Here is a 26,230-nt window from a genome sequence, read left to right on the forward strand (position 1 = left end):
ATGATTTTTTTTTGTCGTCGACACCACGCGCACACACACACACAGACACAGACAGACATGCGATTCCTTCAAACTTGCGTGATGCCGATTCGGGGGTCCATCAGCGGCGTCAGCTTGCCTTGTTGCTCATCGCTCTCGCGCTCTCTCCCTCTCTCTCTCGCGTTCGACCTTGTTCCGCTGCGGACGTGTGCACTGACAATGCGATTGCAGCTCCATGCTGCGTTACGCACAGGGCGATGTCACCTTTAGCGAAACGTTCGACTTCACCTTTCTCGCCTTCTCTTTCTACGTTCTCCTGCACTTTACGGGAATGAAACAACGCTCGGTGGTCGTGGCTTCTGAACAATTCGGGTCAAGAACACAAGACATTATCTCACCGTCACGCCAACGATACTGCCACTAGATCGCCGTACACACCCACCCACCGAGCGTCCTCCTCACCACCACTTGACCATCACCCACAGTGACACCGCCGAAGCATCGCTCTACCCCGCTCGCGCTCTCGCCCCTCGTCCTCGTTCCCATTTTTCTTTCGTCTCCCCGTTCGCCCTTCTTCTTTGCCACACAGACACACACAGGGAGAACGATAACCATACCGGAGGGTGCAGCGCGTAAATCTATACGTATCCGTCTTCTTCGTCATTGAGTTTATCCTTTCTCCCCTCCCTTTTTTTCGGGCGCGTGTTTGCGACGTGTCTGATGGTTCTCTTCTCCCCTGTTATCTTCCCTTTCACGCAAGACCTCTCCGCCACCACCACCACCACCCAGCCTATCATACCGCCCCTATCGCCCGTTGCGAGTCCTGTCTCGGACGCGTAGAAGGGCCCCCGGCCAAAAAGGAGAAGGCCAAGAACGAAATAGAGAAAGAGGGACCGAGGCAGGCCAGCGTCAGCGGTCGTGGATTGCATCGTGCGCCGACGTGTCTGATTCCTTCCTTCTCTGCCCCACACGCGTTTGATAGAGGTCGGCATCTTCAACCGCGTCCTCCGGGGTTGTCCTTTGTGAGTCTCTTTCTTGTTCTGTTCCCGCTGGTCGCTTCTCCCTCCTGGTGCACGCCCTGTCGCTGTCGCCGTCGCGCTGGTCACTTCCCTTTTTTTTTCGTCCTCGGTAGTACCTCCCCCCCCTCTGTTCGCCCATCTTCATTGACCTGACCTCCCTCTCTCTCTCTCTCATTCTCTCCACATCTCCCTTTCCTCGCCTCCCTGTCATCCTGCCCACTCCCCATCCCCTCATCCGTTACTCGCCCACATTGTACGAGTGGTTGGACATCCATCTCCTGCTCCTGCGCCGGATCTCGCACGGTGAAGGCTGGCACGTGCATCGCGCTCCTTTTCTGCGTGCTCTTCTATTCTTCCTTGGTGTTGTTCTTGTTTGTACCTTGTGTGTTGCCCGCTGCATTTATTTCTGGCGCGGCTGCGCGCACCACGCGACGACACGCAGGCACGTACAAGCGGCGGCACACACGCAAACAAACAAGCAACAACATCAACGCGTTGAGCTTCTTCTCTCTTTCTCCAGGCTATTTAGCACCGCAACACGGTCACCGTTCCCCTCCCGCCCCGTTCTCTCACAACAAGCCCACGTTACCTGTATCTATCGCTGAGTGCTTCACTGCCGCTGTTGCGAGATCCTGTCCAACACGCGCTGTGCGTCCCTCTTTCGCTTCGTTTCTTCATCTCTTGCATTTTTTCTCTCGCCGTCTGTGCGCATCTTGATCAGCCCATCGCGGCTGGTCTGTCTGAATTCCGTTGTCGCGCTACCGCCACCGCTACCCCCCCCCCCTTCGCCTCGTTTGTGTGTTGTGTGTGTCGTGTCATCTCTCCACCATTGACAGCATCGACGTCTGCGCTTCCAAAGACCGAAAAGAGTGCCATTGCCAACACGCGCACGTTGACCCGCTCGCCTCCCTTTCCCTGTTGGCGCACTTTCTCCGCCTGCAGCTCAGATTCGGTTGGACAGAGCTCAACCGACGTACACGCCTGCACAATTTGTGTGTCCTTCCTCACACTCTACCGTTGCACCCATGTCCTCGGCAGGAAACCACCCCGTGTACACGCACCTTTTCCGGCCGTGCCGCGTGGGCCAGCCGACCATGAAGAACCGCATGGTGATGTCACCGCTGACGCGGTGCCGCGCCGATGACAACCACGTGCCGACTGCCATCATGACGGAATACTACGGCTCTCGCGCCTCGATGGGGATGATTATCACGGAGGCTATCATGGTTCAGCGCGACTACTCCGGCTTCGCGTATGAGCCCGGCCTGTACTCGGCGGAGCAGGTGGAAGCGTGGCGCACCATCACGGAGGCCGTCCACGCACGTGGTGGGCTGATCGCGGCTCAGATTTACCACGCAGGCCGCGCTACGACACCGGCCAACCTCACATCGGACGGCTTGGTGCCGATAGGTCCGTCCTCGGTGGGTATTCCACCGGAGGCTCAGCAGTGCATTGCGCAGTGGAGCCGCGACGGCAAGGCGCAGGCCTACCCGCAGCGCATCCATGCTATGACGTCGGCCGAGATCGGCGCCGCGGTGAAGTCCTTCACCCGCGCAGCTCGCAACGCAATGGCTGCCGGCTTTGACGCGGTGGAAATCCACGCCGGCGGTGGCTACCTGCTGGACTCTTTCCTGCGGGATGCGGCAAACCTGCGCACGGACGAGTACGGCGGCAGCATGGAGAACCGGTCTCGCTTTCTCCTGGAGGTGGTCGACGCCGTTGCAGCGGCAATCGAGCCGGGTCGTGTTGGCGTGCGTCTGACGCCGCTCGACACATTCAATGGCGAAAAGGACAGCCACCCCGAGGCGCTCACCGCGTACGTGTGCCAGCAACTCGACGCTCGCAGCATCGCCTTTGTGGACATCGTCCGCGGGGACTCGAGGGCCAACGTGCCGGGAAACGCAGAGGTGTGGGTGCGCCGCTCCTTCAGCGGGACTGTTCTGGCGGGTCAGGGGTACACGTCGACGGACATGGCGGAGCAGGCAATCGCGGACGGCACCGTCGACGCCGTGCTCTTTGGCGAGCAAGCTGTCTCGAACCCTGACCTCGTCTGGCGCGTGCTCACAAACACCGCGCTCAACGGCGCCGATACGTCGACCTTCTTTACCCGGGGCAGCAAGGGGTACATTGACTATCCCGTCTGCGAGCCGCACAGCTTCTCCGATCCGCGTGTTGTGGCCGGCACGAAGACCCGCTCTGGAGGGGACAGCAGCCGTCGCTTGTCGTGTCAGCGCTCCACCTCCATGACGATGCCGGCGAAGGAGCGTTCATACTTTGCGGTATCACAGCCGCTGCTGCTCGGTGCGACGACAATGAAGAACCGTCTTGTCATGGGCCCAATGCCTCGCCAGCGGTGCGATGCGCAGCAGTGCCCAACCGCCATGATGGAAGCCTACTACGCACGCCGCGCCAGTTACGGTCTGATTATCAGCGAGCCGTGCGAGGTACAACCCTGTTACAACACGTACGTTCGGGGTGCGGCCATCTCGACGAAGGCACAGGTGCAGGCCTGGCGCAAGATCACGGATGCCGTACATCAGGAGGGAGGCCTCATGTACTGCCAGCTACACCACGGAGGTCGGGCAACGCTGCCGTGCAACATTACCAACGGCAAAGAAAAGCGGGCTGTGGGCCCCACGACGCAGGGCATCTCGGCCGACTACCGCTGCCCGGCCGCCTTCGCCGCAGACGGAAACGAACAGCCATATCCCGCCGAGGTGGTGAGGCTGAGTGCGGAGAAGCTCAAATGGATTGTGAAGCTGTACGTAGCGGCGGCTAAGAACGCGATGGTGGCCGGTTTTGACGGCGTCGAGATCCACGCCGGTGGTGGCTATCTGATTGATCAGTTCCTGCGCAAGTGCAGCAACACCCGCGACGACGACTACGGCGGCTCGCCTGCGGGCCGCTGCCGATTGTTGGATGAAATTGTGGACGCAGTGGCCGCGGCCATCGGCCGACGGCGGGTTGGCGTACGCGTATCCCCAACGGATCTCTCGAAGGGGATGAAGGACACCGATCAAGACGTGGTGGCAGAAACTGTTGCGACGCACATGGCGGAGCGCAAGATCGCTTACATTACCGTGGCGAGCGGCAGTGACGGTTACTACCACGGGCCAGTGCCTGCCTCCATCCTGAAAAAGGTCCTGCACTGCTTTGGCGGTGTTGTCATGTGCGACGACAACATCAGCCTGGCCGAGGCAGAGAAGCGTGTGGTGGCGGATGCCGTGCAGGGTGTGTGCATCACACTCAGTGCGATCGCGAACCCGGACATCATGAACCGAGCCATCCACGGATTTGCGCCCGCCGAGCCGGACATGCACACTCTCTTCACGCATAGCAGCGACGGCTACGACTGCTACCCGCCGTTGGCGGAGCTACGGAAGGAGGCGCGGGCGGAGCAAGCGCGCCAGTCAGCGGTGAACAGAGCCCACTGCGCCCCTGCGGTGTCGAAACACTGCACCCCTGTTGCGATGAACGCTAAGGGGAGCCTCAAAGCGCCTATTGTATACTGATCACAGGGCGGCCACGTCGACTACCCGAGGAACCCCGTCAACCCCCTCCGCTCAAGGCACCGAGGGCAGGCGCGCCTGCATTCCTGCCCGTGCGGCCAGCGCGGAATCCGACCACGTCTCTCAGGTTTAGGTGTATGGTGACAGTTGCGCGAGCCGACGCGAGTGCGTGGGGCTGCGGTAGTGTCGAGGTAAACCGTCTAGGGGGCGCGACGCCGTGCAGACAAAGTCTTGCGATGTTGTGCTCTCCGTTTACTGTGTTGAAGCACTTGCCTCCCCTCACACACTCCTTGATCCACACATACGTGGACAAGCGCTGTGTACGCAGAAGCTCACCAGACGGATGCCCCCCCCTCTCCCGCTGCATAGCTCTCTTCCTCCCCGCCTATCGCTGGATCCACCGCTGCTGCCTTTTCTTTTTCTGCAATGTGCGCGCATGTTGTTGTAACAATACTGGTCGGCGTGCATATTGGCAGCTGTGCCGCGTGCGTCTCCTCCTCTTGCCCCGCGACATTCTTTTTTTTTGTTGTTGTTTAGTTTAGCTTGCCACGTCCATCTTCCTAGCCTCGCTTCGCTTGTTGTATTTCTGAATCTCTGCGTCTCTGTTTGGCTGCACGGGGCTCTGCCCCTCCTTCTCTCTATTTCTGTCTCTTTCTCTCTCTCTCTGCCGGCCCACTCACACTTCTTTAACATGTGCGTGCTGCGCCACGCACATATACACACTCATATACGCACAAGTCATCTCGCTTCGGTTTTCTGGTTTCTTCTGAACTTTTCTTTGTGCGTGCTCAGCTGTCGCGCGCACGCGTGTGCGCTTGGCTGCCCCTTCTCCTCCTCACCTGCGGGTGCTCCGTGTCGGTTCCGTTTACACGCCTTGCTCCCCTTGTGCAGGTGTCGCAAGAGAGCGAGAAGCGGGCGTGGGTCGGTGTATGGGCCGACGTGCGCGACATGTGGCGTGTTTGGAGTGAAGGACGCGCGCGCGTGCACCGGCGTGTTTGCTTCCTCTCCTTTTCCCCCGGCGATGGCTGTTCTTTGTCTATGCAGCGACGGCGTTATGTAACGCAGCACACTGCGCACACAGCGGGGACGGAGGTCGATGCGCCGTTGGCGCACACGTGCGTACATGCATAACGTCTCCTTTTCCCTCGCACCTCGTCTTTGCTGCTCCGCACTAACAATGCCCTCCGCGACTGATGAGACTACCTCCGCTTCTTCTTTCGTGCATTCCCGAGCATCAACCAAATCACGGAAACAAGCGCAGCAGAAAGAAGGTCGACACCCGGGGTGGTGAGTGTGTGTGTGTGTGTGTGTGTGGGTGGGTGGAGGGGGCGCATCTGCAGCTGATGCTGCCCATGCGAGTGCGTATCGGACCCCTCGTGGGATCGTGCACTTGCCTGCATGCGCCGCCACATATCGGAGCACTTCATCGACGTTTCGTGGTTCTACTGAGTATTTTTCCCGTGTTTCCGTTTCCGTGTTTGTACATCTGCCTCTTCCCTCTTTTTTCTTTTTTGCTGTTGTTGTCGATTCGGCCGCCTCGCCCATGTCTTATTGCTGCATGTCTTCCGCATGTCTTGCCCCGCCAGCATCGGATGAGCGGCATGCCAGGCAGATGTCACGAGCTCGCCCCCTCCCCCACCCCCATGTCCACAAGAAACCGAAAGAAAGTGTTGCCGGCCACGGCGCACGGGAGGGGAGGGGAGGAAAGGCTGCGCTCTCCTTTCGCGTTCTTTTTTGGTACATCCCCTCCCCCCTTTTAGCGGTGCGCCGCGTGTGTGGTGACTCTTCTTATCTAACCACATCCCCTCTCTCTCTCTCTTCTTTTCTCTCAAAAGCACACACACGCCTGCACTCTCTCCCGCCCCGCGGTTTCTGGTTGCTCGCTTCTCTCTTGTCGTTCGGGCCCTGTTGCCCTGCTACCCTGTTGCGTGTCTTTGTGTTTTGCGGTCTCGTGTCTCCTTGCCACACGTGCGTGCGTGAATATGGCGCCTGCACACACATACATATGCATGCACATAGGTTTGTGTGCGCGTGTGCTGCTCCCTTCTTGCCTTTCCCCTCCCTAAGCATATATATATATATATATATATATATCACGGGTATTATGATTTTGTTCCTTGTAGCTGACCCCCTTGCCCGCTGAAGCCGCCGGACCGTCTCCCATCCCTCCCCGTTCTATGTGATAATCCGCTGCTTGGGACGCACCGCGCCTTGTGCCTCGACAGCAAAGTAGCGCCTCGACTTTTTGTTGGGTTTGCACGGTTCACGCTGTTTTTGTGAATGCTTGCGCGTAGGTGGCGGTCTGTCTGCCAGTGAGCGTTGCGTCAAGCTCTCCGTCCGCCCGCCTCGGTGTCTCTGCCTTCTCCCTCAGCTTGGCCTTCTCTTTTCGTATCGGTTTTATTTTATTTATTTATTTTTTTTGTGTGTGTGGGGGGGCACTGCTTCTGCACTCTTGGTACCCCCTCCTTCCCTCGCGCACTTTTTTTTTGTTCGAAATACTCATCATTGTGAATCCCTCACGCACGCACGCTTGCGTCCGCTGTTGCCCGTTCAGGACATGCGGCCCACGCCTCGTCACCTTCCGTGTTTCACTGCTTCCTGACGTTTCTTCTCCTTGGCACCCCCCACCTCCCCCAGAGCCACTCAACGGTGTGTGAGGACGTGCCAAAGATGGAGAGAACGGCAGTGGTCGACACACACGCACACAGACAGAGACAGACGAATGCGAAACGAACGACGAGAGAGAGAGACAAGCAGCAAGATGGCAGGCAACACACTCCCTCCCTGCTACACGGATACGGTGACGATGTAGGCGTAAGCGTCGGAGGAGGAGGAGGAGGGGTGGGGTGAGGGGGGGGGCACACAAACAGGGGCCCAAGCGGAACTGAGGGGCAGCATCAACAACCACAGCAGCTAAAAAGAGGCCAGCCATTGCTGCGAAGGAGATATGTCGAACGACCCCGACGAAGCCGTTTTCATCAGGCGCCTTCCTATATGGGTGTGCGTGTCCGGCATGCTACGCGTGTTTCGCAGCACAGGAGGCGTCTCTTGGCTTTATCACTTCCCTTGTTGTCCCATCTGAGCGTGGTCTTGGCTGCGCTCACTCGTGTGTGCGTGCTCAAGCCGTCTGGCATCTTTTTTGCTGCGTCTCCCAGTGTGGCGGAGCGTGTCGCGCGCGCTCTCTCTCTCACACACGCACATACACTTCAGGAAGCAAAGACGAGTACGATGCTTGGTGGGTACCGTGTTGTGGCTTGGGGCAAGCAGACTCGGATAGCGGGTAAGGCGTCATGCGCACATGCGAGAGAAGGTGCACCGGTACACATGCATATACATCCATGCGGACGCACCAGGAACAGGGAAGGCGTGTGTACGGCAAGAGCACGAAAAGGCGGGTGTGGGGGACGAGGTAGCGAAGGGCAAGGCGCCCCCTCAGGCACACGCCTGCCGCGGAGATGGGAAAGCAGGCGAAAAAACAAGACGCTGCCATTGTCTCTGCTTTCTGTCTGTATCCGGGAGAGACACCCACAAGCGCACGCTGCGTGCATCGGAGGAGCACGGCACACAGCGGCGGGAAGAGGAGGGTGGCCATATGCCTCCTTTGATGCGGAGCGGATGCGTATCGCTGTGGTGCTGGCGTGCTCCCCTCCCCTTCTATGGTGATTCCTCTCCACGTGCGCGGAGACGAGACCGCTTTCTGAAGCAGTGCACTAAGGGTCGGAGGATGGGCACAATGCTCGCACACAATGGGCCCCCTCGCCAACTTTTCCCTTTCCGTACTCCCCCCCCACCTCCCCCAACTACACTGATCCTCCCAGCCTTTTCGTTGTCGGTGTTCTTCCAGTCTCTCACGGCGTCCATCGCCGACGTGCGCCTCCGCACCCGCTCACAACGTGGAAGTCCCGACGCCCGCCGCGCTCTCGAGTGTGACGTTGCAGAGAGGCAATATCATAGCGTAGGCGCAGGTAGAGACGCGCCCCTCCCGCCCACACACACAAAAAACGATAACCAAAACGTGAAAGCGTACCACGCACACACATCCTTCTCTCTCTCTCTCTCGTCGACATTCTTAGATTGTACCCATACCGACGCACGGCCAGAGCTTCAGAGCGGGTGGGAGATACGACCGTGTGCAGGCGCTCTTCTCACGGTTGTTTCGTTGTCGACTCCGCTGCTCCCTTTCAGAGCCAGAGGTTGTAGACGGGGGGGGAGAGAGAGAGAGAGGCTGTGCGTCATCCTCAACAACACCTTCTTGGCCCGCTCTCCGTCCTTCTATCTTGCAAAACGTTTTCAGGTGAGCACCCCATCTCCCCATCTCCCCCTCTCCTCTCCACACACCCACACACCCACACACGCGTCTTGCTGGAGGTGCGCCACACCTCTCCCAACGACTACCGCGCACACACCAACACACGCGCGTGCTCGTTTTCTTGTTGTTGCTTTGTTTCGTTTTTTTCTTTTCGCCTGGTCGTTTGGCACTGTCGTGCGGTAAGTAGACTCGCGGCTGCAGATCACGTGCAGCGCAACTCGCGTGCCTCTGCGCTTCCGTGTGAGCGTACTCCCCACGTGCCGAAGTGGTCACACGGGCGGCATATCCATCGATTCACCTCTACATAACCTTTTCCATACAAGACACAAAACTACATGCGCTAGGCTGCTCCGCACAAACGAGGGTGAGAGGAAACAAACGCGTGCATCGCAGGCCAAGCACAGGCGATCGGGGTGCATACCCCGTGCTCGACTCTCGGACTGGGACTCTGCTCTCTGTGCGTGTTTGTTTCGTTTGCCTTCCTTCTGCTTTCGCCTCGCAGAACGACGCCCCCCCTCCTCCCCCTGGTCGCGTCGGCGCTGTGTGTTTGTGTGTGCGCCTTCGCTGTGGTGTTCCCCTCTTACCACGTGATCGGTTGTCTGTGGAGGGCTGCCAATGAGCACCACTCGCACCCCTGGCGCCGCCGCCAAGGAGCGCAGAGCGCCTTACAGCCCTGAAGCGGTGAAGACGCGCTCGCTACGATCGCGGTCAAAGCCAGCGCGAGAGCTCACGCCGCCCAAACAAGGGCAGCGGCTGTCTTCGCAAGTGAGCTCCTCAGTTTACGATGCCTCGAATGAGGCAGCCGTGACGCGACTCTGTCCTCGCCGATCCAACAGTGCCTCGCCGACAAAGACACGGGCGCTAAGCTCATTGACTCGAGCCCCCTCCTCACAAATGTTGTGGTGCGTGCACTCCGGGCACGGTGCAGACGCCGATGGCATCGCCACCGCTGCTGTCGCTGGTGCAGCGAGTCCTACGCGTCGACCGTCACAGACTTCACTGTCCTCGCCAACGATAGCGGAGCAGATCAGTCGCATGCGCCACCTCCTGCGTGAGGTGAAGCTCCCCTTCATGGATGTGCACCTCATAGAGACGTACCTGTTCCACCTTGCACAGGGCACGCCCGCTAAGGAATCCATCGGCAACGAATCCACCTCCAATGTGCCTCTATTAGGGGACCGGGCATCCCCCAAAGCTGGTATCTGCCGTGAAGTTAAATCACCGCCTCCGCCCACACTGCAAGGGGTCGGACTGAAAAGCACTACCACGACAAGGCCTGCCACCGTGGCAACCATCTCCCGCACTCCTAGCCTCGAGGTGGTCGAGGTTTCAAAATCAGAGTGCTACTATCCCATCAAGGCATCTACGCGGGACAGCGAGAGACACCGAGACGGGCACACCGACAACGCAGCAGCTGTGAGAACACCACTGCAGTGGGGGGCGAAGCGCATAGCTGTCGACGACTGCTTCGCGGCTGCACAAGCGGATCGGCATGTCAAGGCTCTTAGCCCCTGCCCGTCTACCACAGACGCCCCCGACATGATCTACAAAGTCGACATCGTGAACTGCGCCCATGCAGAGGAAAGCCATCCCCGTCCGCCACCGTGCCCACCACGGCCGCAGCCGTCGTCACGTGCCGCCATGGTCAGTCATAGCGCCCTTACAGAGAGTTGCGCGCAGCAGCGGCAGCACACGCCGGCAGCCTTTCCGCTCTCCCTGCTGGGTATGATGGAGCGTGTGTTGAGGGGGTACAAGGCAGCGCTCGCCGTCGCGCTACGTGCTGTTATGCATCGAGAGGCGGTTTGGACGGCGCTCCAGCAGTTTCTGAACGTGGTGCGCTCGGACTGGGCGCCTTTAGCGGTTCATGTATCACAGGTGGCTGCTCCCGTCGCGTCGCGGGCACAGGGTGAATCGATTGCGGCTGCGAACGGGACGCTGGGCGCCTCTGGCATCTCGGGGGCCCTGCCAAAACTTCGTTCGCCGCATGATGGTGTTGACAGCTCCGGCGACATGGCCGTCGCCGCTTGCCGAGCAGAGGCGCTTGTGTCTCCGCACTACACGGCACATGGAATGAGCTCGTCGGCCAGCACGGCAGAAAGCGATTGTGACAACAAGCGTAGCTCAACGCCAGAAAAGCAGGCAGTGTTGCACACATCCTCCGACAGAACCGGAACAGTCGTCGACGGGGAGACCACGCGAAGCAGCAGCGCCCCCTTCCTCAAAAGGACCGTCCCGCCTGCGAAGAGCGCTGCTCACCATGAGGACACCGGTGTGCGCACAGCCAGCTGTGAGGGCGAGGGGCAAGTCGACATTCTTGCGCCACCACCCGAGGTTACCGGCGGTGCACAGCAAGATCGCCATCCGCGTGGGCAGCAGCGTCCATCGCTGCGCCTCTCTGTTGAGTCACTTCGACAGACATCTGAGCAGTTCGCCCTCGGAGCCGAAAGCGAAGCAGCAGCGTTGAACGGCTCTCCAGTGTGCAAGCCTCAGCCACCGCCATCAAGGATTTTGCCGCGGCTGCTTCGCGTCCCTATCTCCACGCCGTCATCTAGCGCGGGCGCTACGAGGGATGCCACCAGCGCGCTTGTGCCGACTCGCGCGCGCTCAGCGGCTGCCCAAAGCCGCAAGACTTTTGGGCGTGCAGACCCACGCCGCTCCGCTGGAGCATGGGGGCCCGTGCGTAACGCGGCCGCGCATCGAACGCTTGCCCCTCGCCATGCGTTTCCAGCATTACCTGGCAAACAGCAGGTCTGCCGTGCGCATCGATCTGCCACGCCCGCTGACGGGACTCGCCGCCGCTCTCAATCGGCGCCGTGCGTGACAGAGGCCGCGTTTCCCTCGCCTTGCCCGCCATGTGATTCGTCGTTTTCCGCGACACCACGCGCGAGGATCATGGCCAGGCGCAACGCCGAGGCAGGCAGTATCCCTTCGCGTACAAGGCGATTAGTGCTCCACCCCGGCGATTCCGTGTCGCCGATGACGGTGCGAGTGGATCGTGAGCTGCGCGCGTCATCTGCGTTGCCGGCCCCGGGGCGGCAGGAGCCGCACGATGCATCTCGCGTGACTCGTCGATCAGGAGGTGAGAGTGCCCCGCGGCCACACAGCGGTCTTGTGCCGTCTCTCGGCATGCGTCTGCACGCGGTCTCGCGACAGGTGTACGCGGACTGCCTATATCATTACCTCTATTATCTCCAACGTACCACGCTCGCCGTGGTAGAGGCCGTCGACGAGCTGCGGCGCCACCACCTCTCTCACGCCGCTCCTTTCGTTGTCGAGCGCCGCAACTACCTCCTTGAGGTGCTCATGCAGACATCTATGCTCGCATGTGACGCGGCGGTGCAGTGGCTGATGCATGAGAGCACCTTCGAGCACGAAGGTGATTTGAAGGATGGAGGCGATCAGCACCCTGTCGCTGGCCAGCCCAGCGACTCGACCAGCGATGCGGTGTACTGCTCGACCCTGCTGCCCGGAGTGGCACAGCAAACCTGCAACCGTATCTCTGACGCGAGGCGATGGACACCTGAAATACCCTGCACCAGCTCTTCTCGCCAGTGCGGTGCCGCAGCCGCGCAGGAAATCGAGCCTGCAGGCGAGAGAGGCGCTCAGGGCGCCGTGCAGCGCGCTGTCGCGTGTGGCCAGTGGCCTGAAAAGTTGCTGCGAGCGCCGCTGATGAGCACGCATGCGAGCCTCGCCCGGTATGCGGCGACGCCACTCTTTCTTGTCCGACTGGACGAAGCTCCGACCAGCAGTCCAGGTGCGCGCCAGGAGACCACATCACGTACTACACAACCCGGCGACGGCGGCAGCGCTCAGAGCTCGGCGCCCACGACTACTTCGCCGGTGTCAGCGTTTCTATCGCCCTGGCGCTTGGTACTGCCGGGAGATGTGCTGGCTTCGTACGGGGGTGACACTGCGGCACCGGAGGGTGAGCGATATCAAACAAGGATCGCGACCACCTATGCCGTTCGCTCGAGCACAGCGCCTTCTGCTGCCGCCCTGCGCAGGCGTCTAGAGAGCGGCGAGCATGTGCTGCATCTCGAGGTGGCAACGCAGCTTGTGTATTTGCAGACGTGCATGCGGTGCGCGTTGCGGCACGAGTACATCCTCTATCTGCGCGGGATGTCGGAGGTTCACCGCCGCTTTTACGCGGACGAGAGGAAGGCCGCGATGTGTCGCCACGGTGCCGCGGGGCGGGTGTGTGCGACGGACTGTGACAGGATGGATGCCGCAGTGGCGCGTGGTGGCACTCCTGCAAAGCATGGCAGCATGGCCGCCACAATGGCGCGTGACCGCTACGACCGCGTGTCTCTCAAGGATGAGCTCTTGCGGGCGGACTGGATGAGGAAGCTGCGGGAATCGTGGCAGCTTCTGATGGCAGGCAGCAGCAGCGTAGCGTAGTGCCGAAGCCAGCGCCAAGCGCCACCCGGCACAAACGCCTTGTCTGCGCACGCGCTCTCCTTCCCGCATCCTTTCTAGGCTGCATGGCGGTGGATAGCGTGGGCGCATTCGCGTGTCCGACCAGTCACGGCGGTCCGTACCTCGAACGGAGGAAGCCAGACCGCCCCTCGGCCATCCGACAAACCTCTCTCTTTCTTACACACACACACGCATACAGACACACACGCGTACGTGAAGGTTGTGTGTGTCTGTATGTGTGTGTGTGTGCGCTTGCCTTCGAAGTCATTGTATCGACGGCATGCGCTTTCTCTACACTGCGAGGGAGAGGAGCGCCCCTTCTCCGCCAACACATCAACGATCCCCCCCCCTCCCCCCCCGTCATACTAGCTAGACGCAGAAACGTGACATCACGGCTCTGTCCAGAGCAAGCGGAAGCCTGCACACAGAAAAAAAAAACAAGCCGTCGACTTCCACTAAGCACAGTGTCTGTCAGTAGTGAGTGCTGGAGAGGAGGGCCACTGTAGGAGTTGGTGTCTAAGCTGGCTCATTGCGGTGGTTGCCACGCGCGTGCTGGTCTAGCTAGAAGAGCAATGGTAGCGCGTGATGGGCCCGACCCTTACAACACGCTCAGCTTGCAGCTCTTCTCTGCCTAGGCTGCAGCACAGTCTCGGGTGTGCTCGCTCCTCCTTCAAGCACATGTCCACGAGTCTATCTGCAGTGCTACGCCTCCTGTTTATTGCTCTGCCACCGCCAATGGCCCCCTTTTCGACTTCGTCGAACGGATGCACGTGCTCCCATCGAGTCCCCGTGCGTTGCCCTCGGTACTTTTCCTTCACGGTGCCCGTTCGGGTCTTCCCCTGTGCACACACTGCAACGAGAACGGTACGGCAACTCACCCATCCAACTCCCCTGTCTGCCTCCGTCCCTCTACGCTTGCCGCCGTCTCTTTGTGCCACCCACGTCAGCCCCTCCCCCTCTTCCCTGTTCCTCGACACCTGCGGACGTAGGTAAGGTACGGACAGCAGGTGACACACACACACACATACACACACACACACACATACACATACACACACGTGAGCGAGGAGAACGAGACGGCTGCTGCGCTCTGCTCTCTTCTGCTTTGGGTTTTTCTCTTTTGTACGTGCGCTCTCGGACGTTGTTTGAGGTGGGCCTCTGCACATCCTCCTCCAGGTCGGACGCGTGCGCACGCGCGTTCGCTGTCGTACGTGGTGCGCATTTCACGCACACCTTTCCACGGCACAGGCAGGTCGTCGCAGACAACTTTGCATGCATTGTCGCTGTGGGAACGAAGAGGCGTCAGGCCAACGGCAGGCAAAGCCGTGCGCGCGCGCGCGAGAGAGAGAGAGTCGACGCGTCACACCGGCGCCAATTCCTGCGCTCTCGCCTTGGATTCTACTCTGGCTGACCGTGCCTACACAGGGAGCCGCCGGTATCCGTCTCTGTTGGTGTACGCATGGCGGTGCAACGAGGAAGGGGGTACCAGACGAGTTCTTGTGACCCGCCCTTCACGCACTTGCGCCGCTGAACCACCGCGCTTCGCTCCGCAACGCTTGCTGTGAGCTGCTGGTGCTCTTCATCTCCCCGTCCCCTCCCCCCTCCCCCGTCCCCTCCCCCCCGTCCCCTCCCGACACGCCTCTCCGCATTGCGTTTTTCGTCGCTTTTCGGTGCACCGACATGGCGGAGGTGTTGGCGTTTGCGTACGGTTGGGTGAGCGGCATTGTCGCCGTCGTCGTATGGATTCTCTACGGCAGTGCCGCACTGCCGCACCTCATGTGGAGCGTCAAGAGCGTGTGTGCGCACATTCCAGTTCTGTCCCTCCTCGTCGAGGGAATGGCGGCGCAACCGCCTGGCATGCAAGATGGCGACGGCGCATCGGCGTCGCCCCCATTCTGTCGATTTGATGGCGCGGCTGTCGATCAGAACTTGGAGGGCCTTCAAGGAAGCCCCATGCGTGTGAAGCCAATCACGGCGTCAGCGACGTGTATGATGAGCTGGTACAGACCAGATGGAACTATCGGCCCCCCGATCGAGTGCCTGCTTTCACTGGAGAACAATATGGTCACCGTCTATCAGCTTCTGCACTTGACAGACAGCAGCAGCGGTATCATGGCGTCTGGCTCGACAGGCTTCGGAAACGTTCACTCGAAGTCGAAGGATGCGCGCCGCGAGTCCAAGTTTTTTCGTACCGCCACCGGTGTCAACGTGGTGGAGCATCGCAAGGGCAAGGTGTACGTGCTGAACACCACCGTCATGGAGGTGAGGCAGTTTAACGCCAGCAAAAAGACGGCGACAGCCGCGGCCGATCAACTGAAACCAGGTACCGGTGATCGCGGCGCCAGTGGAGCCAGCGCCGGCGAAGTCGCCTCTGCAAAGGCGTCTTCAAAGGCCCCGTCATCGCCCGGCTTGCCGGGGTCATTCAGCAGCGGCGGATTTGCCAGCAGTGGTGCCCAGGTGACCGAGCACTGGGAGGGGACCCTGAATGAATCGATGGCATCCGCGAAGGGCTCGATGAGCCGGCGGAGCGTAGCCGGAAGTGGTGCGGCAGTGTCCGGCGCTTCGGAGACCACGGCTGCGAATTTGATGGCTGGCAGTGGCGGCGCTGATTCGGTTTTCACTGGGAGGGTACTTATATGGCGCACCGTGGATGGTCGTCCGCTTTTCGACTCAGGCACGCCGCTGCCTCAGTCGTTTAGCAGCCGAACAGGCAACAGCACCTTCGCAGACAGCTGCGGCCACTCGGTGCCGTTCTCCACCTCCCGTTCACATGGTGCTGGCGGAGCCTGCACACCCAGAAACGCCCGATCGACGGAAAGAGTTGCTGGCCACAGCACCGACTCTTCCGACGCCGTGGATGATGGCGAAGATTTCACTGTCGCCGACAGTGAGGGCGGCGACGCCGCTGCTGAGAGACGTCAACAGCAGGCCCACCGTGCTCGCTCTCATCATCAGCGGCGATGGATGATGAACGACATGGCGAGCTGGTCATGCGTCATTATCAAGTTTGAGCGCTCGCGCGAGTGCGAACGGTGGCACACACTCTTGTCCGGGCTCAAGGAAGCAGATGCGTGGCACAAATACGCCAAGACCCTGCCCAACCCCGACACCATCAACACGTTCCTCAGTCGCTTCTTCTTCCAAAACATGCGCCTGGCCGCCTTCTCCGACACCCTGATCGAGCTGATTCGAAAGCAGCTGCGAAGCCTGCCGTTGAAGAAGTTTCCGCGCGACCTCGGCGGTGACCTCATCCTCGACGACCTCCTCATCGGGACGCAGATTCCTTGGATCAGCGACGTGTCGGAGCCAAGGGTGTCGGCCAACGGCGAGGTCGGCTTCGACTTCAACCTTTTCTACAAGGGTGGCGAGGAGGGTCTCTCGCTGTTCTTCCGACTAGCACTCACCTACTGCGGCATCCGAATCCCACACGTCGTCTTCTCTGTGAAGCTGTTGGAGCTAGAGGCAACCGTGCACGTCAGTATCGGGCCGCCACCGTCGAAGACGTTCTGGGTTGGCGCCCACAAACCCCCGATCATCCGGCTCGAGGTGCACCAGGGCTGCGCCTCTGGGAAGGGCGTGCTGCACCGCATACTGACCGCACTCCCAGACCTCAGCGGCATCCTGACAAACTTCGTCAAGCTCTACCTCTTCTCCGACATGGTGCTGCCGTACATGGACGACTTCCCTCTCCCGAGCGTCGTGAAGTCACTAAAGGGCTCGTTCACCGACCTGCGCGTGCGTGCGTTTGACTGGCAACGTGCCGCGAAGATCAGCGGCGCACCACACGGTGGCAGCTTCGCCAGCGGCGCCGGCAGCAACGACGGAAGCCCAGAAGGCAAGGCAGCGGAGAGGAGCATAGAGCAGCAGGTCACCAGTGGCCACCGGAGCCAGCTGACTCCGTGGAAATCGAGCGTCTGCAGCACAGCGACGACGCCGTTATTTGCCTCTACAGGGCACGCGTCGAAGGGCGCCGTAGCCCCCGACAGCAGAGACTCTTTGCCGCCTGTAGTTCTCGACGGTCGATCGGTGAGCAGCAGGCTGCATGCTGGCGTCGGTGCGAAGTTTCCAGCACCCGCCTCGGGGGACAGCGACGGCAACACGGGCTCTTTTACGAGTAGCTGTGATGCGAACGCATCTCGCGGCGTTCGCTCTCCACTGATCCCCGCTTTACACTCCAGCAGATTAGGGTCGCAAGGGACCCGCGATTCACCGACGCTGCCGCCAGGTCGTGCAGCTCCAGATCGTGCAAGTGATCAAACCTGGCTGTCTGCCACGCACCTGGGGAATCGTTCCGGTTCATGCAGCGCGTCGGTGTCGAGCATTCCCATGTCCACCTCTGCGATGGACGACGGCCTCTTCTGCGACAACAACACCTGCAACAGCGAGTCCGACAATGTCATGAGCAGCGCATCCAAGAAGCGCTCTGTCACCTCGGCTGCCATGCGCAACCTGAAGAACCTGCTCAAGGTAAAGGGCAAAGACATGACCCGCGAGTCTGTGTCGCGGTCAAAGAAAAAGAGCTGAGGCCATGGTATGCTGGACTGCGCGGGCCTGAGGTCGCTGCGGTGGCCAACTCGCCCGGCTCGTATACACAGCTGCTGCCTTCTTCAAGGTTGCTTTCGTGTGTCTGTTCATCCACCCTCTCCTGATAGGGAGGGGGCGGGGTTGGCAGGCAGGCAGGCGGGCGGGCACGCTCCAGCCTGTGGCGTATCCGGGGTTTTGTACCCGGCTTTCTGCGAAAGCCGAGGAGCCCCTTATTCCCTGCTAAATGCGGAACTACTTTTGGTGTGGACAGGGTCACCTACCTGCGACGTCGGGGAGGGGGGAGGGGGAGTCCAGAAAGACGTATCGCTACAGATGCCAACAGGGAGGCCCTGGATGGCGTGGCGTCGGAGTGGCTTGTCACAGTGCATAGTCCTGGACCATACATGTCATGGACGAAGTGTCCAAGGGGACTCGAACATATCCCGCCCGGCCCTCACCACCCACTTCTGAAGGGCGCCTGGCCCCCACCCCGTGAGATGCAGCACTTGGCGTCCTGTGAAGCAGGTGAAGAGGGAGAGCTTGAGGTGGAGGCGATGCTCTCAGATGACAGCCAGCGCCTTGCTGTCGCGCACGTGTCCACGGCTGCTTCGCACCAGGCGATGGGGCCTCTGATGGGCCGGGTAGAGTGAAGTTGGCATTCGACGGGCAGAGAAATAGACGCGTTACAGGAACGAAATCTCTTTGGTGCTGTGGCCATGTCTGTGCCTGTGTGCTCTTAGTTCTCTCCTCTGCCGTTCCTACAGACCTTGCACGACGTTGCAGCAACGGCTGATGTGCAGTTGGCAATGCTGCTGCAGACATGCGGATGTGTGCGGCCAGCTCGGGTGTTTGCCGTCGTGGTTTGCTTCGCGTGTGCGTGCGTGTTCCTGCTCGCCGCCTCCGCCTTGCCGCTGCGCTCTTCTCTCGTGCCGCCATGCTTGCTGCCATGTGCTTGCCTTGTTTGCAGCCGCCGCTGCTCCTCTCCCCCACTTTCGTCTGTCTGCGATTCGGCGGCCGGCAGACACGGCGCAGGGACAGCGGCGCGCTCACGGGGATGCTCCGCAGGATTGATACGGAAACGGAGAAGGAGCACAGAATGCGCACAGTCGAGTATCGCTCTATTGAGGGAGCCTGTACGTGATGCACTCGTACTCGCGGTTACGCCCAATCGCTGTTTTGTGTTTCCGCGTCACCGGAACGGTCCCCGGTATCGCGCGTGCAGCCACTCCGCCTGTCCTCACGGGGTGTGTCCTCGAGGCGAGTTAGACTATGGCGGCGTCAGTTGGTGAAGGACGGGTTAAGCCGTTCGCTCTTCCTCGTTGTGCTTGGAGTGGCCTCAGTGGGTGTATGGATCTTCTTCGCCGTCGCTCTCCCGCACCTCCGATTCTCATTCCCTCCTATCCTCTCCCGTCTCCCTCTTTTGCGTGGGCACGGCGTGTCATTGCGGGCTGCACACGGCCGCGGACCGGTGGACCTGCGCACACACTCTCCCTGTGTGTCCCTCACGCGATGCCATGCCGCGTTGAACGTCCCTGCGGTAGTTACTCTACACCCTTCCACACGTCACCGCACCTGCATCCAACCGTTTGCACCGTCGTGAGGTGCGGAGCGCTTCGCTTTATGTGATCTCCCCGTCTCGGTACTTTTCGTGTCCGCTGCGCTGTCGTGCGCGCGCGCGCGTTCAAGTGACTGCGCCAGCGCCCACCTACGCGCATCGGTACGCCGCGGCACTTCTCTCCTTCTGAAGGGGGAGGACTCATCTATATATCTACATGTAGATGTGCGGAAGCGACCGCGACTTCCCTAACGCGTTGCGATCCGTCTCTCTCACTCTGTATTTTGGCTGCCTTGCTGCGTGCGCGTGCGTTGGCCAGTGCGCTTCCAAGAGGAGGCCGCCACACCCCTGCGGCGAACTTCTGCGTCAGCGTGGTGTTTGTGTGTTTGGAGTTCTATTCCGATGTGTGTTGGCGTATCTTGCTGCTCGTCGCGCTGGCTGTCTTACCCACATCGATTTTTTTCATTTTTGTGCGCTACGCTAAGCGCGCTCGTGTCGGAGTCTGCACGTGCGCAAGTGCAGGCGTGCGGCGACGTGTTTGGGTCAGCCCACCATCTTCTGCTCGAGGGACAGTCTACGACGCCCCCCCCCCTCCCATCGCTTGCCAGCGTTGACCCTCCTTCGCCGAGTCCGCAGCAATGGGCATCTTCACGCTGCTGGCGTTTTTCTACGGTGCCGTCGGTGGTGCGACGAGCTTCCTCATACTCTGCTTTATCATCTTTCGTAAAACCGAGAGCGTTCTCTCCGACACGGTGCTCAAGAAGGCACGCAAGCACGCTGAGTTTGACGCTGTCGCCAAGGAGGCCGCGGTGGTGGCCCCCGCCAAGGTAGAAACACTCTGCAAGATGGTCCGCTTCGACAACGGCATCGTCGGCGATGCGATTCCATGCCGCATGGTCTTCTACGGCAGCACCATCGACGTATATCAGGTAGACAAGCTTCGCACGCTTCCAGATCACCGCCACGAGGTTGTCTCGGAGCACATGCTGGGCCGCATCCACCGCGCCTGCATCGTCGCCACCTCGCAACGCATTTCCAAGTACCACCGCCACCGCAACCAGAGCACGCGCTATGCTGCCATCAAAGGCAAGTGCACCGTCCTGAACCACAAGGACGACATGCCACTCTTCCTCGAATGCCCGAACGCTATCCTGAAGGAGCGACTGCGGTGTATCATGGAGCATCAGGCGCATGAGACCATCATGGAGCACCCGTGCCGCCGATCTCGGCGTGACCGCAACCCGATAACCGAGGAGGAGTTCGCGGTGGGGACGAAGCGTATGCAGTACGAGGCGTACAACGAGAGGTGGGATCACTGTGACACGGCGGCAAGAGGTTTAGGTTACCAGCACGATTTGATGGGCATTAACACCGCCGCAACGCGCTGCCGTGGCTCCTCCCCCCTATCGGCGTCGAACTTGCAGTATTGCAGTTCTGGTGCCTCGGCAGGGCGCCGCGGTAGGGAGCTGCCACCAGGGGCGTTGGAGGAGGTGCCGCTGTCGAAATGGACGTGCGTGGCAATCAAGTTCCCAACGCGGCGTGTGCAGGAGCGATGGCTCAATCTGCTGCAGTCGACGCCAGAGTCAGTTCAGTGGCACGACTTCATCACCCACCTGCCCCAGGTGGACGTTTTCAACCTCGTCATCGCCCGTCTCTTCTTTGAGAACTCGCGCGCCAACACGCTGCACGACCTACTGGAAGAGAAGCTGAAGAAGAAACTAGCGCGGGTGTCGAAGTCGCTGCCGCCGAAGCTGCGCGGCAACATTTTCCTCGACTTGCTGGACGTCGGAGGCGAGATCCCGCTAATCAGCAACGTGAGCGATCCGGTGTCGTCGACGTGCGGCGATACCGAGTTTGACTTCGATGTGCTCTACCGCGGTGGGCTTGCGCTGAAGATTCGATTCTCGGTCCTGTACCGCGACATCCGCGTGCCGGACATTATCTTCAGTATCAAGGTGCTTGAGTTGGCGGGTCGCATGCGCTTCGTCGTGGGGCCGCCGCCGACGCGCAAGTTCTGGCTCGGTGGGCCGCAGCCTCCGCAGCTGAGACTGGAGTTCACGCAGGAGGTAGCCTCGCATGATGGCATTTTGAATGCAGTTCTAAGGCTGCTACCAGACATGAGCAAGACCGCGTCGTACATTGTGAAAGTGCTGTTGTTCGAGGATATGGTGTTCCCGAACATGGACGACTTCCCGTGGCCTGTTTTCGGCGAGGACAGCGACGATGACGACTCGGCTACCGCGTACAGCGACGTAGCGGGCGCGGCGAATGCGCAGAACAGCCGTCTAGAGTCGCTCGGAAACGCCCGGAACAGTAGCGACGCCGGCGGTGACCCAGAACGCCGGGGTATCAGCAGCAACAGCACCGCCGGTGGCGCTGCCAACGAGAATCGTGGTGTCCAGAACAGCGCGACATCCGAGCAGCCCTCCACACCACCGCTGCGGCCGATGCCGCCTTTTGCCTCGGCTCCTAGCACAGAGGTAGCACCCCCGCACTCCGGCAGTTTAGGCACCTTTGACAGCAACCGTGACGCGGGTGCGAAGTCGCTTACTCGATCGACGCTGCTTCAGTCCTCGCTAAGGGCCGACCCGGCGTCAGCAATCAGCACGCCGCTCCATGGACTACCGCCGCGACCGCCGCGGATGGCATCATCTGGGTTCCTGCACGGGACTGTTGCTCGTGTCCCAACGTCCCGGGCGGCGAGGTCGTTGGGCAGCCCTGCGTCGTCGGGGCCCAACTTGCAATCTCCGTTCGACAGCGGTGACGATGCTTGTCGCAGTACCTCTGGCACCTCGAGCGATGGTAGAAAGTGAGGTCAGCGGGGTCGTTCCTGCTTCCGCAATGCCCCGCCGCCAAATCCGTCATGATATACAACTGTTGCTGACGAGCGTTGCGAAGTGAGCGGAAAAGAGAGCCCATGCGCACGTTCTCCGTTCTCTGTGCTCCTCTGCCTCGTTGCCTTCACCGCCACCAGTATTATCACTGCCGCCGTCCCGCGGCGTCACTGGCCCTCTGCTCCTGCAGACCCTCCAGCTTTTTATACGTCACCGCGCAAGCGGTGCATTATTCCCGTGCGCGTCTTTTCAGGCAGAAGGAGACAAATAAAGGGGGGGGGGACAAAGGTAGGGGAGCACACACCCACAGAGATGTGCACCAACGCCCGGGAACGCGCATGAGCGTGCTGTGTACTCTCGTTGGGTGCTCCCCACGCTCTCGCCTCCTTCCAAATGCCAACAGTCGCGGCACGCCGTATGCGCAACCTGCAGCGGCGTAGAGGAGGCGGTGGCATCGGCATGTAAGAGAAGTGAACAGTGAACGGTGCACCTGCACACGAGCGGCTTTCTTTTGCGTCCTTCTTGTGCGCGTGATGCCGATCGCAGCCGAGGGTGAGCGCCCACGACGATGCCGAATACCACCACCACCACCACAACAACAACAACAACCAACCCCTGTTGTGCGTCGAGCTGTGTGGAGCGCACGCGATGGCGAGTGCCCTACTCTTCCTCATCGCTGCCATCAACGTCCTCCTGCCTTCCTTTCCTTTTTCACCGGTTTTGACGTTATGTAACTCGTATCGCGCGCGCTCTCGCGTGTTTGTGCTGTCTCGTTCTCCTCTTCGTCGCTGGAGCTCTCCACATACGCAGAGGGCGGAGGACACACACACACACACACACGTCGACACAAGTGGTAGTCACACGAAGTAGAAAAGCGAAGATGCCGCCGAAGCTGACCTCCAAGAACATCTTCGATGTTCTCTTCGATGAGCTCCCCGCAGATGCTTTTATTGACACTGGGCCGGCCTCTCTCAAGGAGGAGCTCATGCTCGAGGCGGCGGGCATGCTCAGCAGCACCGCCGAGGGCACCGGAGGTCAACGCAGTGCCCAGCGAGGCGGTACCAACGCCGCCAATGGTAGTGGTGGTGGAGGCGGGCCCACGAGCTATCGGCGTCACCTTCTCCCTTCAGCCTTTGTGGCGGCGACGGCGGCCATCGTGCGGTCAAGCGGTCGCTCGGCACCCGCCGCGTCAGAGGACACTGCAGGCGCTGCGGCTGCCGAGCAGTGGGGAGACCTGCAAGACGCTGACGTTCTGGACGCCGAGGACCTTGATGACGGCACTTCATCGCCGCTGACGGCACATGCGCGTCCGCCAGCTTACACGTTGGCGCCTGCACGCACAACGGAGGTCTCCTCTGGCAGTGTCTTTCGCAGAGTGGACGATGAGGTGGATGGCGGAAGTGCTGATCACTTTGCGGCCAGGCGACGGGGCATCCACGACGCTCACAAGCGGCGCGACGGCGGCTGTGATGTCACGGATGCGGAAAGCGGCTTCGACCTGCAGATGAACGCCGAGGACGACGCGGTAAAGGAGGCCACCAAGTACGCCGGCTGTGTGGCAGAAATCCAGGCGACCGAGAAAGCCGGCACTGAGCAACAGACGGCGTACTCTGGGCAGCCTGTCGGCGGCGGCAGTAAGCCGAACCTGCCTCATGCTCGTCCTGTAGCGAGCAGCGCAGGTGCCGGAATCGGGCCCGGTGTCGGTGTAGTCCGCTGTGGCACCGGGTTGTCGGTCAGCGATGACGCCGCTGCTGAGGGGACCGTACCTGCGACAGTGACGAGCGTTACCGCGCAGGCGACAGCGGGCATCAAAACAGGTGTGCTGGTGGAGGCTGGGGCGTCGTCAGCCGCCGTCTCCGGAGCAGCGGGTCCGCATGGCGAAGGTCCGATCGACGACCAGGCACTTCCCTCTTATGCACAAGGTCGATCTCAGGCGCGCGGTACCGGGCATGCAGCCGTCAGTGGTGGCCAGACAGTGTCTGCCGCAGGAGGGCCGCTTCTTCAGCGACCTTTCGGCGTTGCCCGCGCACCACAGCGAGGTGGCACTCTCACGGCGGCTGAGCAGCTTGCCCTCATGCCTCCAGGTCTCGATCGCGTGTACACCGGCGCCTGCGTCATGTATCGCCACCCGAAGAACTTCGGCTTTGTCTCGCCAGACGTGGGCGGCCCGGACGTGTTCTTCATCATTAGCAGCATCGCCCTCTCCTTTACGAGACTAGCGCTCCGGGCCTTCTACCTGCGCAGTGGCATGCCGGTGCCGCCCTCCGTCGCCGCTGCGTATCGTGTCGGGGCTGCAAACGACAGTTCAACGCCGACTGGCGGAGATGGGGCACCGATCAGTGGCACGACGACAGCTATGACGGACGCTGCAACGGCAGCGGACGCGAGCAGCACGGCGCCGGCTGAAGTTTCGGCGCTGACACCCGCGTTCCCCAGAGTCGCAGCAGGCGTCACGGCTGCTAGAGATGGACAGGCAACGATAGCCGGCGCCGTGCTTAACGAGGTAGGCGTTCTCGGGGCCACACCTGTGTCGACGACTCGGCCGGCGGACGCTGGCGACCGCGTCTCCATACCGCCAACCACAGCAGAGGAGCTCGCGTGGGCGGAGACGGCTGCTTCGCTGCTTACCAGTGCCACCGCGCGGCTTCTCCAGTACCAAGTGGATCAAGGCATCGGCGGCGGCCTTCGGGTTGGGGATCGCATGAGCTTCATCGTCACCCGCAACCACGCCGCGCGTGGCGGAAACGGCCGCCTGCTGCGAGCCGAGTTCATCCGGGGTGTGCCGGCAGTGCAGCTGGCGATGCCCTTGGAGCAAAGCTGGTTCCATCCGTTGTTCCCTGGTGCCATCGGCCAGAAGACCAGCGCACCGTATGGCGCCCCCTCAAGGCCACCACCACCACCCCCTCCTCCTCCTCCTCCCTCTTCATCGTCCGCTGAGGGCGGTGGCAGAGAAGCGTCAAGTGCGGTGGAGCCTCTTGGCCCCGTCGGTTCTACCTCCACGGCCCTCACTCGCTACACTGGCTGCGTGCGCACGTACGACGCGGAGGAGCAGCGCGGCTACATCCGCTGCGACGAGTCGGATGGCAGCGGTGGCAGCAACACGCCTGATGTCATCTTCTACGCGCACTCAGTGCTTTGGGACTTGACGCGCTGCCCACCGCTGAAGCGACAGGTAAAGGAGAGCATGCGGCTGGCCTACAGTGTATGCGGGACAGAACGCAACGGCAAGTACATCGCCACCCTCATCACCAACCCAGACGGCGAGCCTTTCTGCGAGGAAAATATGACGTTCGCCCAGAACGTGCTGCCGTTTTTCATGGCTGACGGGGGTGGTCCGAGCAGGCGGCGTGGGCGTGGCGAGGACGGTGGCGGTGTTGGCAGCGGCCGCGCCGTGATGGGTACAGACGGTGGCGCCGGCGCCAGTGCCGAGGATGTCGGAGGCGACCGCAAGCGTGTTAAGGCAGCAGAAGACGACATGCTACTTCTCTATGCCGAGGATGACTACCCGTTCATGTAACCCCGCGTGCTTGTCAACAGGGCAGTGGGAGAGGAGGAAGGGCACTTGCGGTGACAGCGCTCGTGCGATGCTTCTTGAGGACGCCTGCGCCCTGCCTTGCCTGTGCTGCGTGCCGTGTCGTTGCCGAAGGTACCTCTGGGAGAAAGAAGGAGGAGGGGAGAGGGGGGCGATTACTCTCGCCGTGCGAGTTGGCGGTGTGATGGTGTGTAAGTGCGCATATATCGCGGAACACGCAAAAGAAGAGCTGCCTTGGCAGCCGCCGGAATGCTCATGGTCTCTCCTTCTCTGTTGTGCGCAAGCGCGAGAGGTGTCAGTGCGAGCCGCGCCCTCATCGGTTACGTGGGTCGACGGCGGCACAGCGACAGGTCGCAGCCGATGAAGCGCAGCGCGCCGTGCTACCGCCGACGCGCCAACTTTGCCCCTGGTCGCCTTGATGTCCGAGATCCCGCTGTCTCTCTATCTCTCGGTTTGCTATACGGCCTTACCCCTTCTTCTCACACCTTCACACCTCTGCCTTGCCGCCTCTACGTCTCCTCCACACACCCGTACTCCTCAACTCATGGATGCA

The 26,230-nt window shown here is 61.0% G+C and overlaps 5 protein-coding genes across 5 annotated transcripts; all 5 read left to right on the plus strand.

The window, feature by feature from the left end:
* Positions 1-2,023: 2,023 nt before the first annotated feature.
* LMJF_12_1140 (n-ethylmaleimide reductase-like protein) lies at positions 2,024-4,510 on the plus strand (the record flags this gene model as incomplete). The annotated part of the gene is made up of 1 exon (XM_001681671.1): positions 2,024-4,510. One exon carries the CDS (start codon positions 2,024-2,026, stop codon positions 4,508-4,510), a length of 2,487 nt encoding a protein of 828 aa, XP_001681723.1.
* Positions 4,511-9,851: 5,341 nt separating this feature from the next.
* Positions 9,852-13,214, plus strand: LMJF_12_1150 (hypothetical protein; the record flags this gene model as incomplete). The annotated part of the gene is made up of 1 exon (XM_001681672.1): positions 9,852-13,214. The coding sequence occupies one exon, from the start codon at positions 9,852-9,854 to the stop codon at positions 13,212-13,214; it is 3,363 nt and encodes a 1,120-aa protein (XP_001681724.1).
* A 1,698-nt stretch (positions 13,215-14,912) lies between these two features.
* Positions 14,913-17,756, plus strand: LMJF_12_1160 (conserved hypothetical protein; the record flags this gene model as incomplete). The annotated part of the gene is made up of 1 exon (XM_001681673.1): positions 14,913-17,756. One exon carries the CDS (start codon positions 14,913-14,915, stop codon positions 17,754-17,756), a length of 2,844 nt encoding a protein of 947 aa, XP_001681725.1.
* A 2,193-nt stretch (positions 17,757-19,949) lies between these two features.
* LMJF_12_1170 (conserved hypothetical protein) lies at positions 19,950-22,124 on the plus strand (the record flags this gene model as incomplete). Its single annotated transcript, XM_001681674.1, has 1 exon — positions 19,950-22,124. The coding sequence occupies one exon, from the start codon at positions 19,950-19,952 to the stop codon at positions 22,122-22,124; it is 2,175 nt and encodes a 724-aa protein (XP_001681726.1).
* A 901-nt stretch (positions 22,125-23,025) lies between these two features.
* Positions 23,026-25,662, plus strand: LMJF_12_1180 (conserved hypothetical protein; the record flags this gene model as incomplete). The annotated part of the gene is made up of 1 exon (XM_001681675.1): positions 23,026-25,662. The coding sequence occupies one exon, from the start codon at positions 23,026-23,028 to the stop codon at positions 25,660-25,662; it is 2,637 nt and encodes an 878-aa protein (XP_001681727.1).
* Positions 25,663-26,230: the final 568 nt, after the last annotated feature.

Source organism: Leishmania major, chromosome 12, assembly GCF_000002725.2.
Source record: "Leishmania major strain Friedlin complete genome, chromosome 12".
Lineage (NCBI taxonomy): Eukaryota > Euglenozoa > Kinetoplastea > Trypanosomatida > Trypanosomatidae > Leishmania > Leishmania major.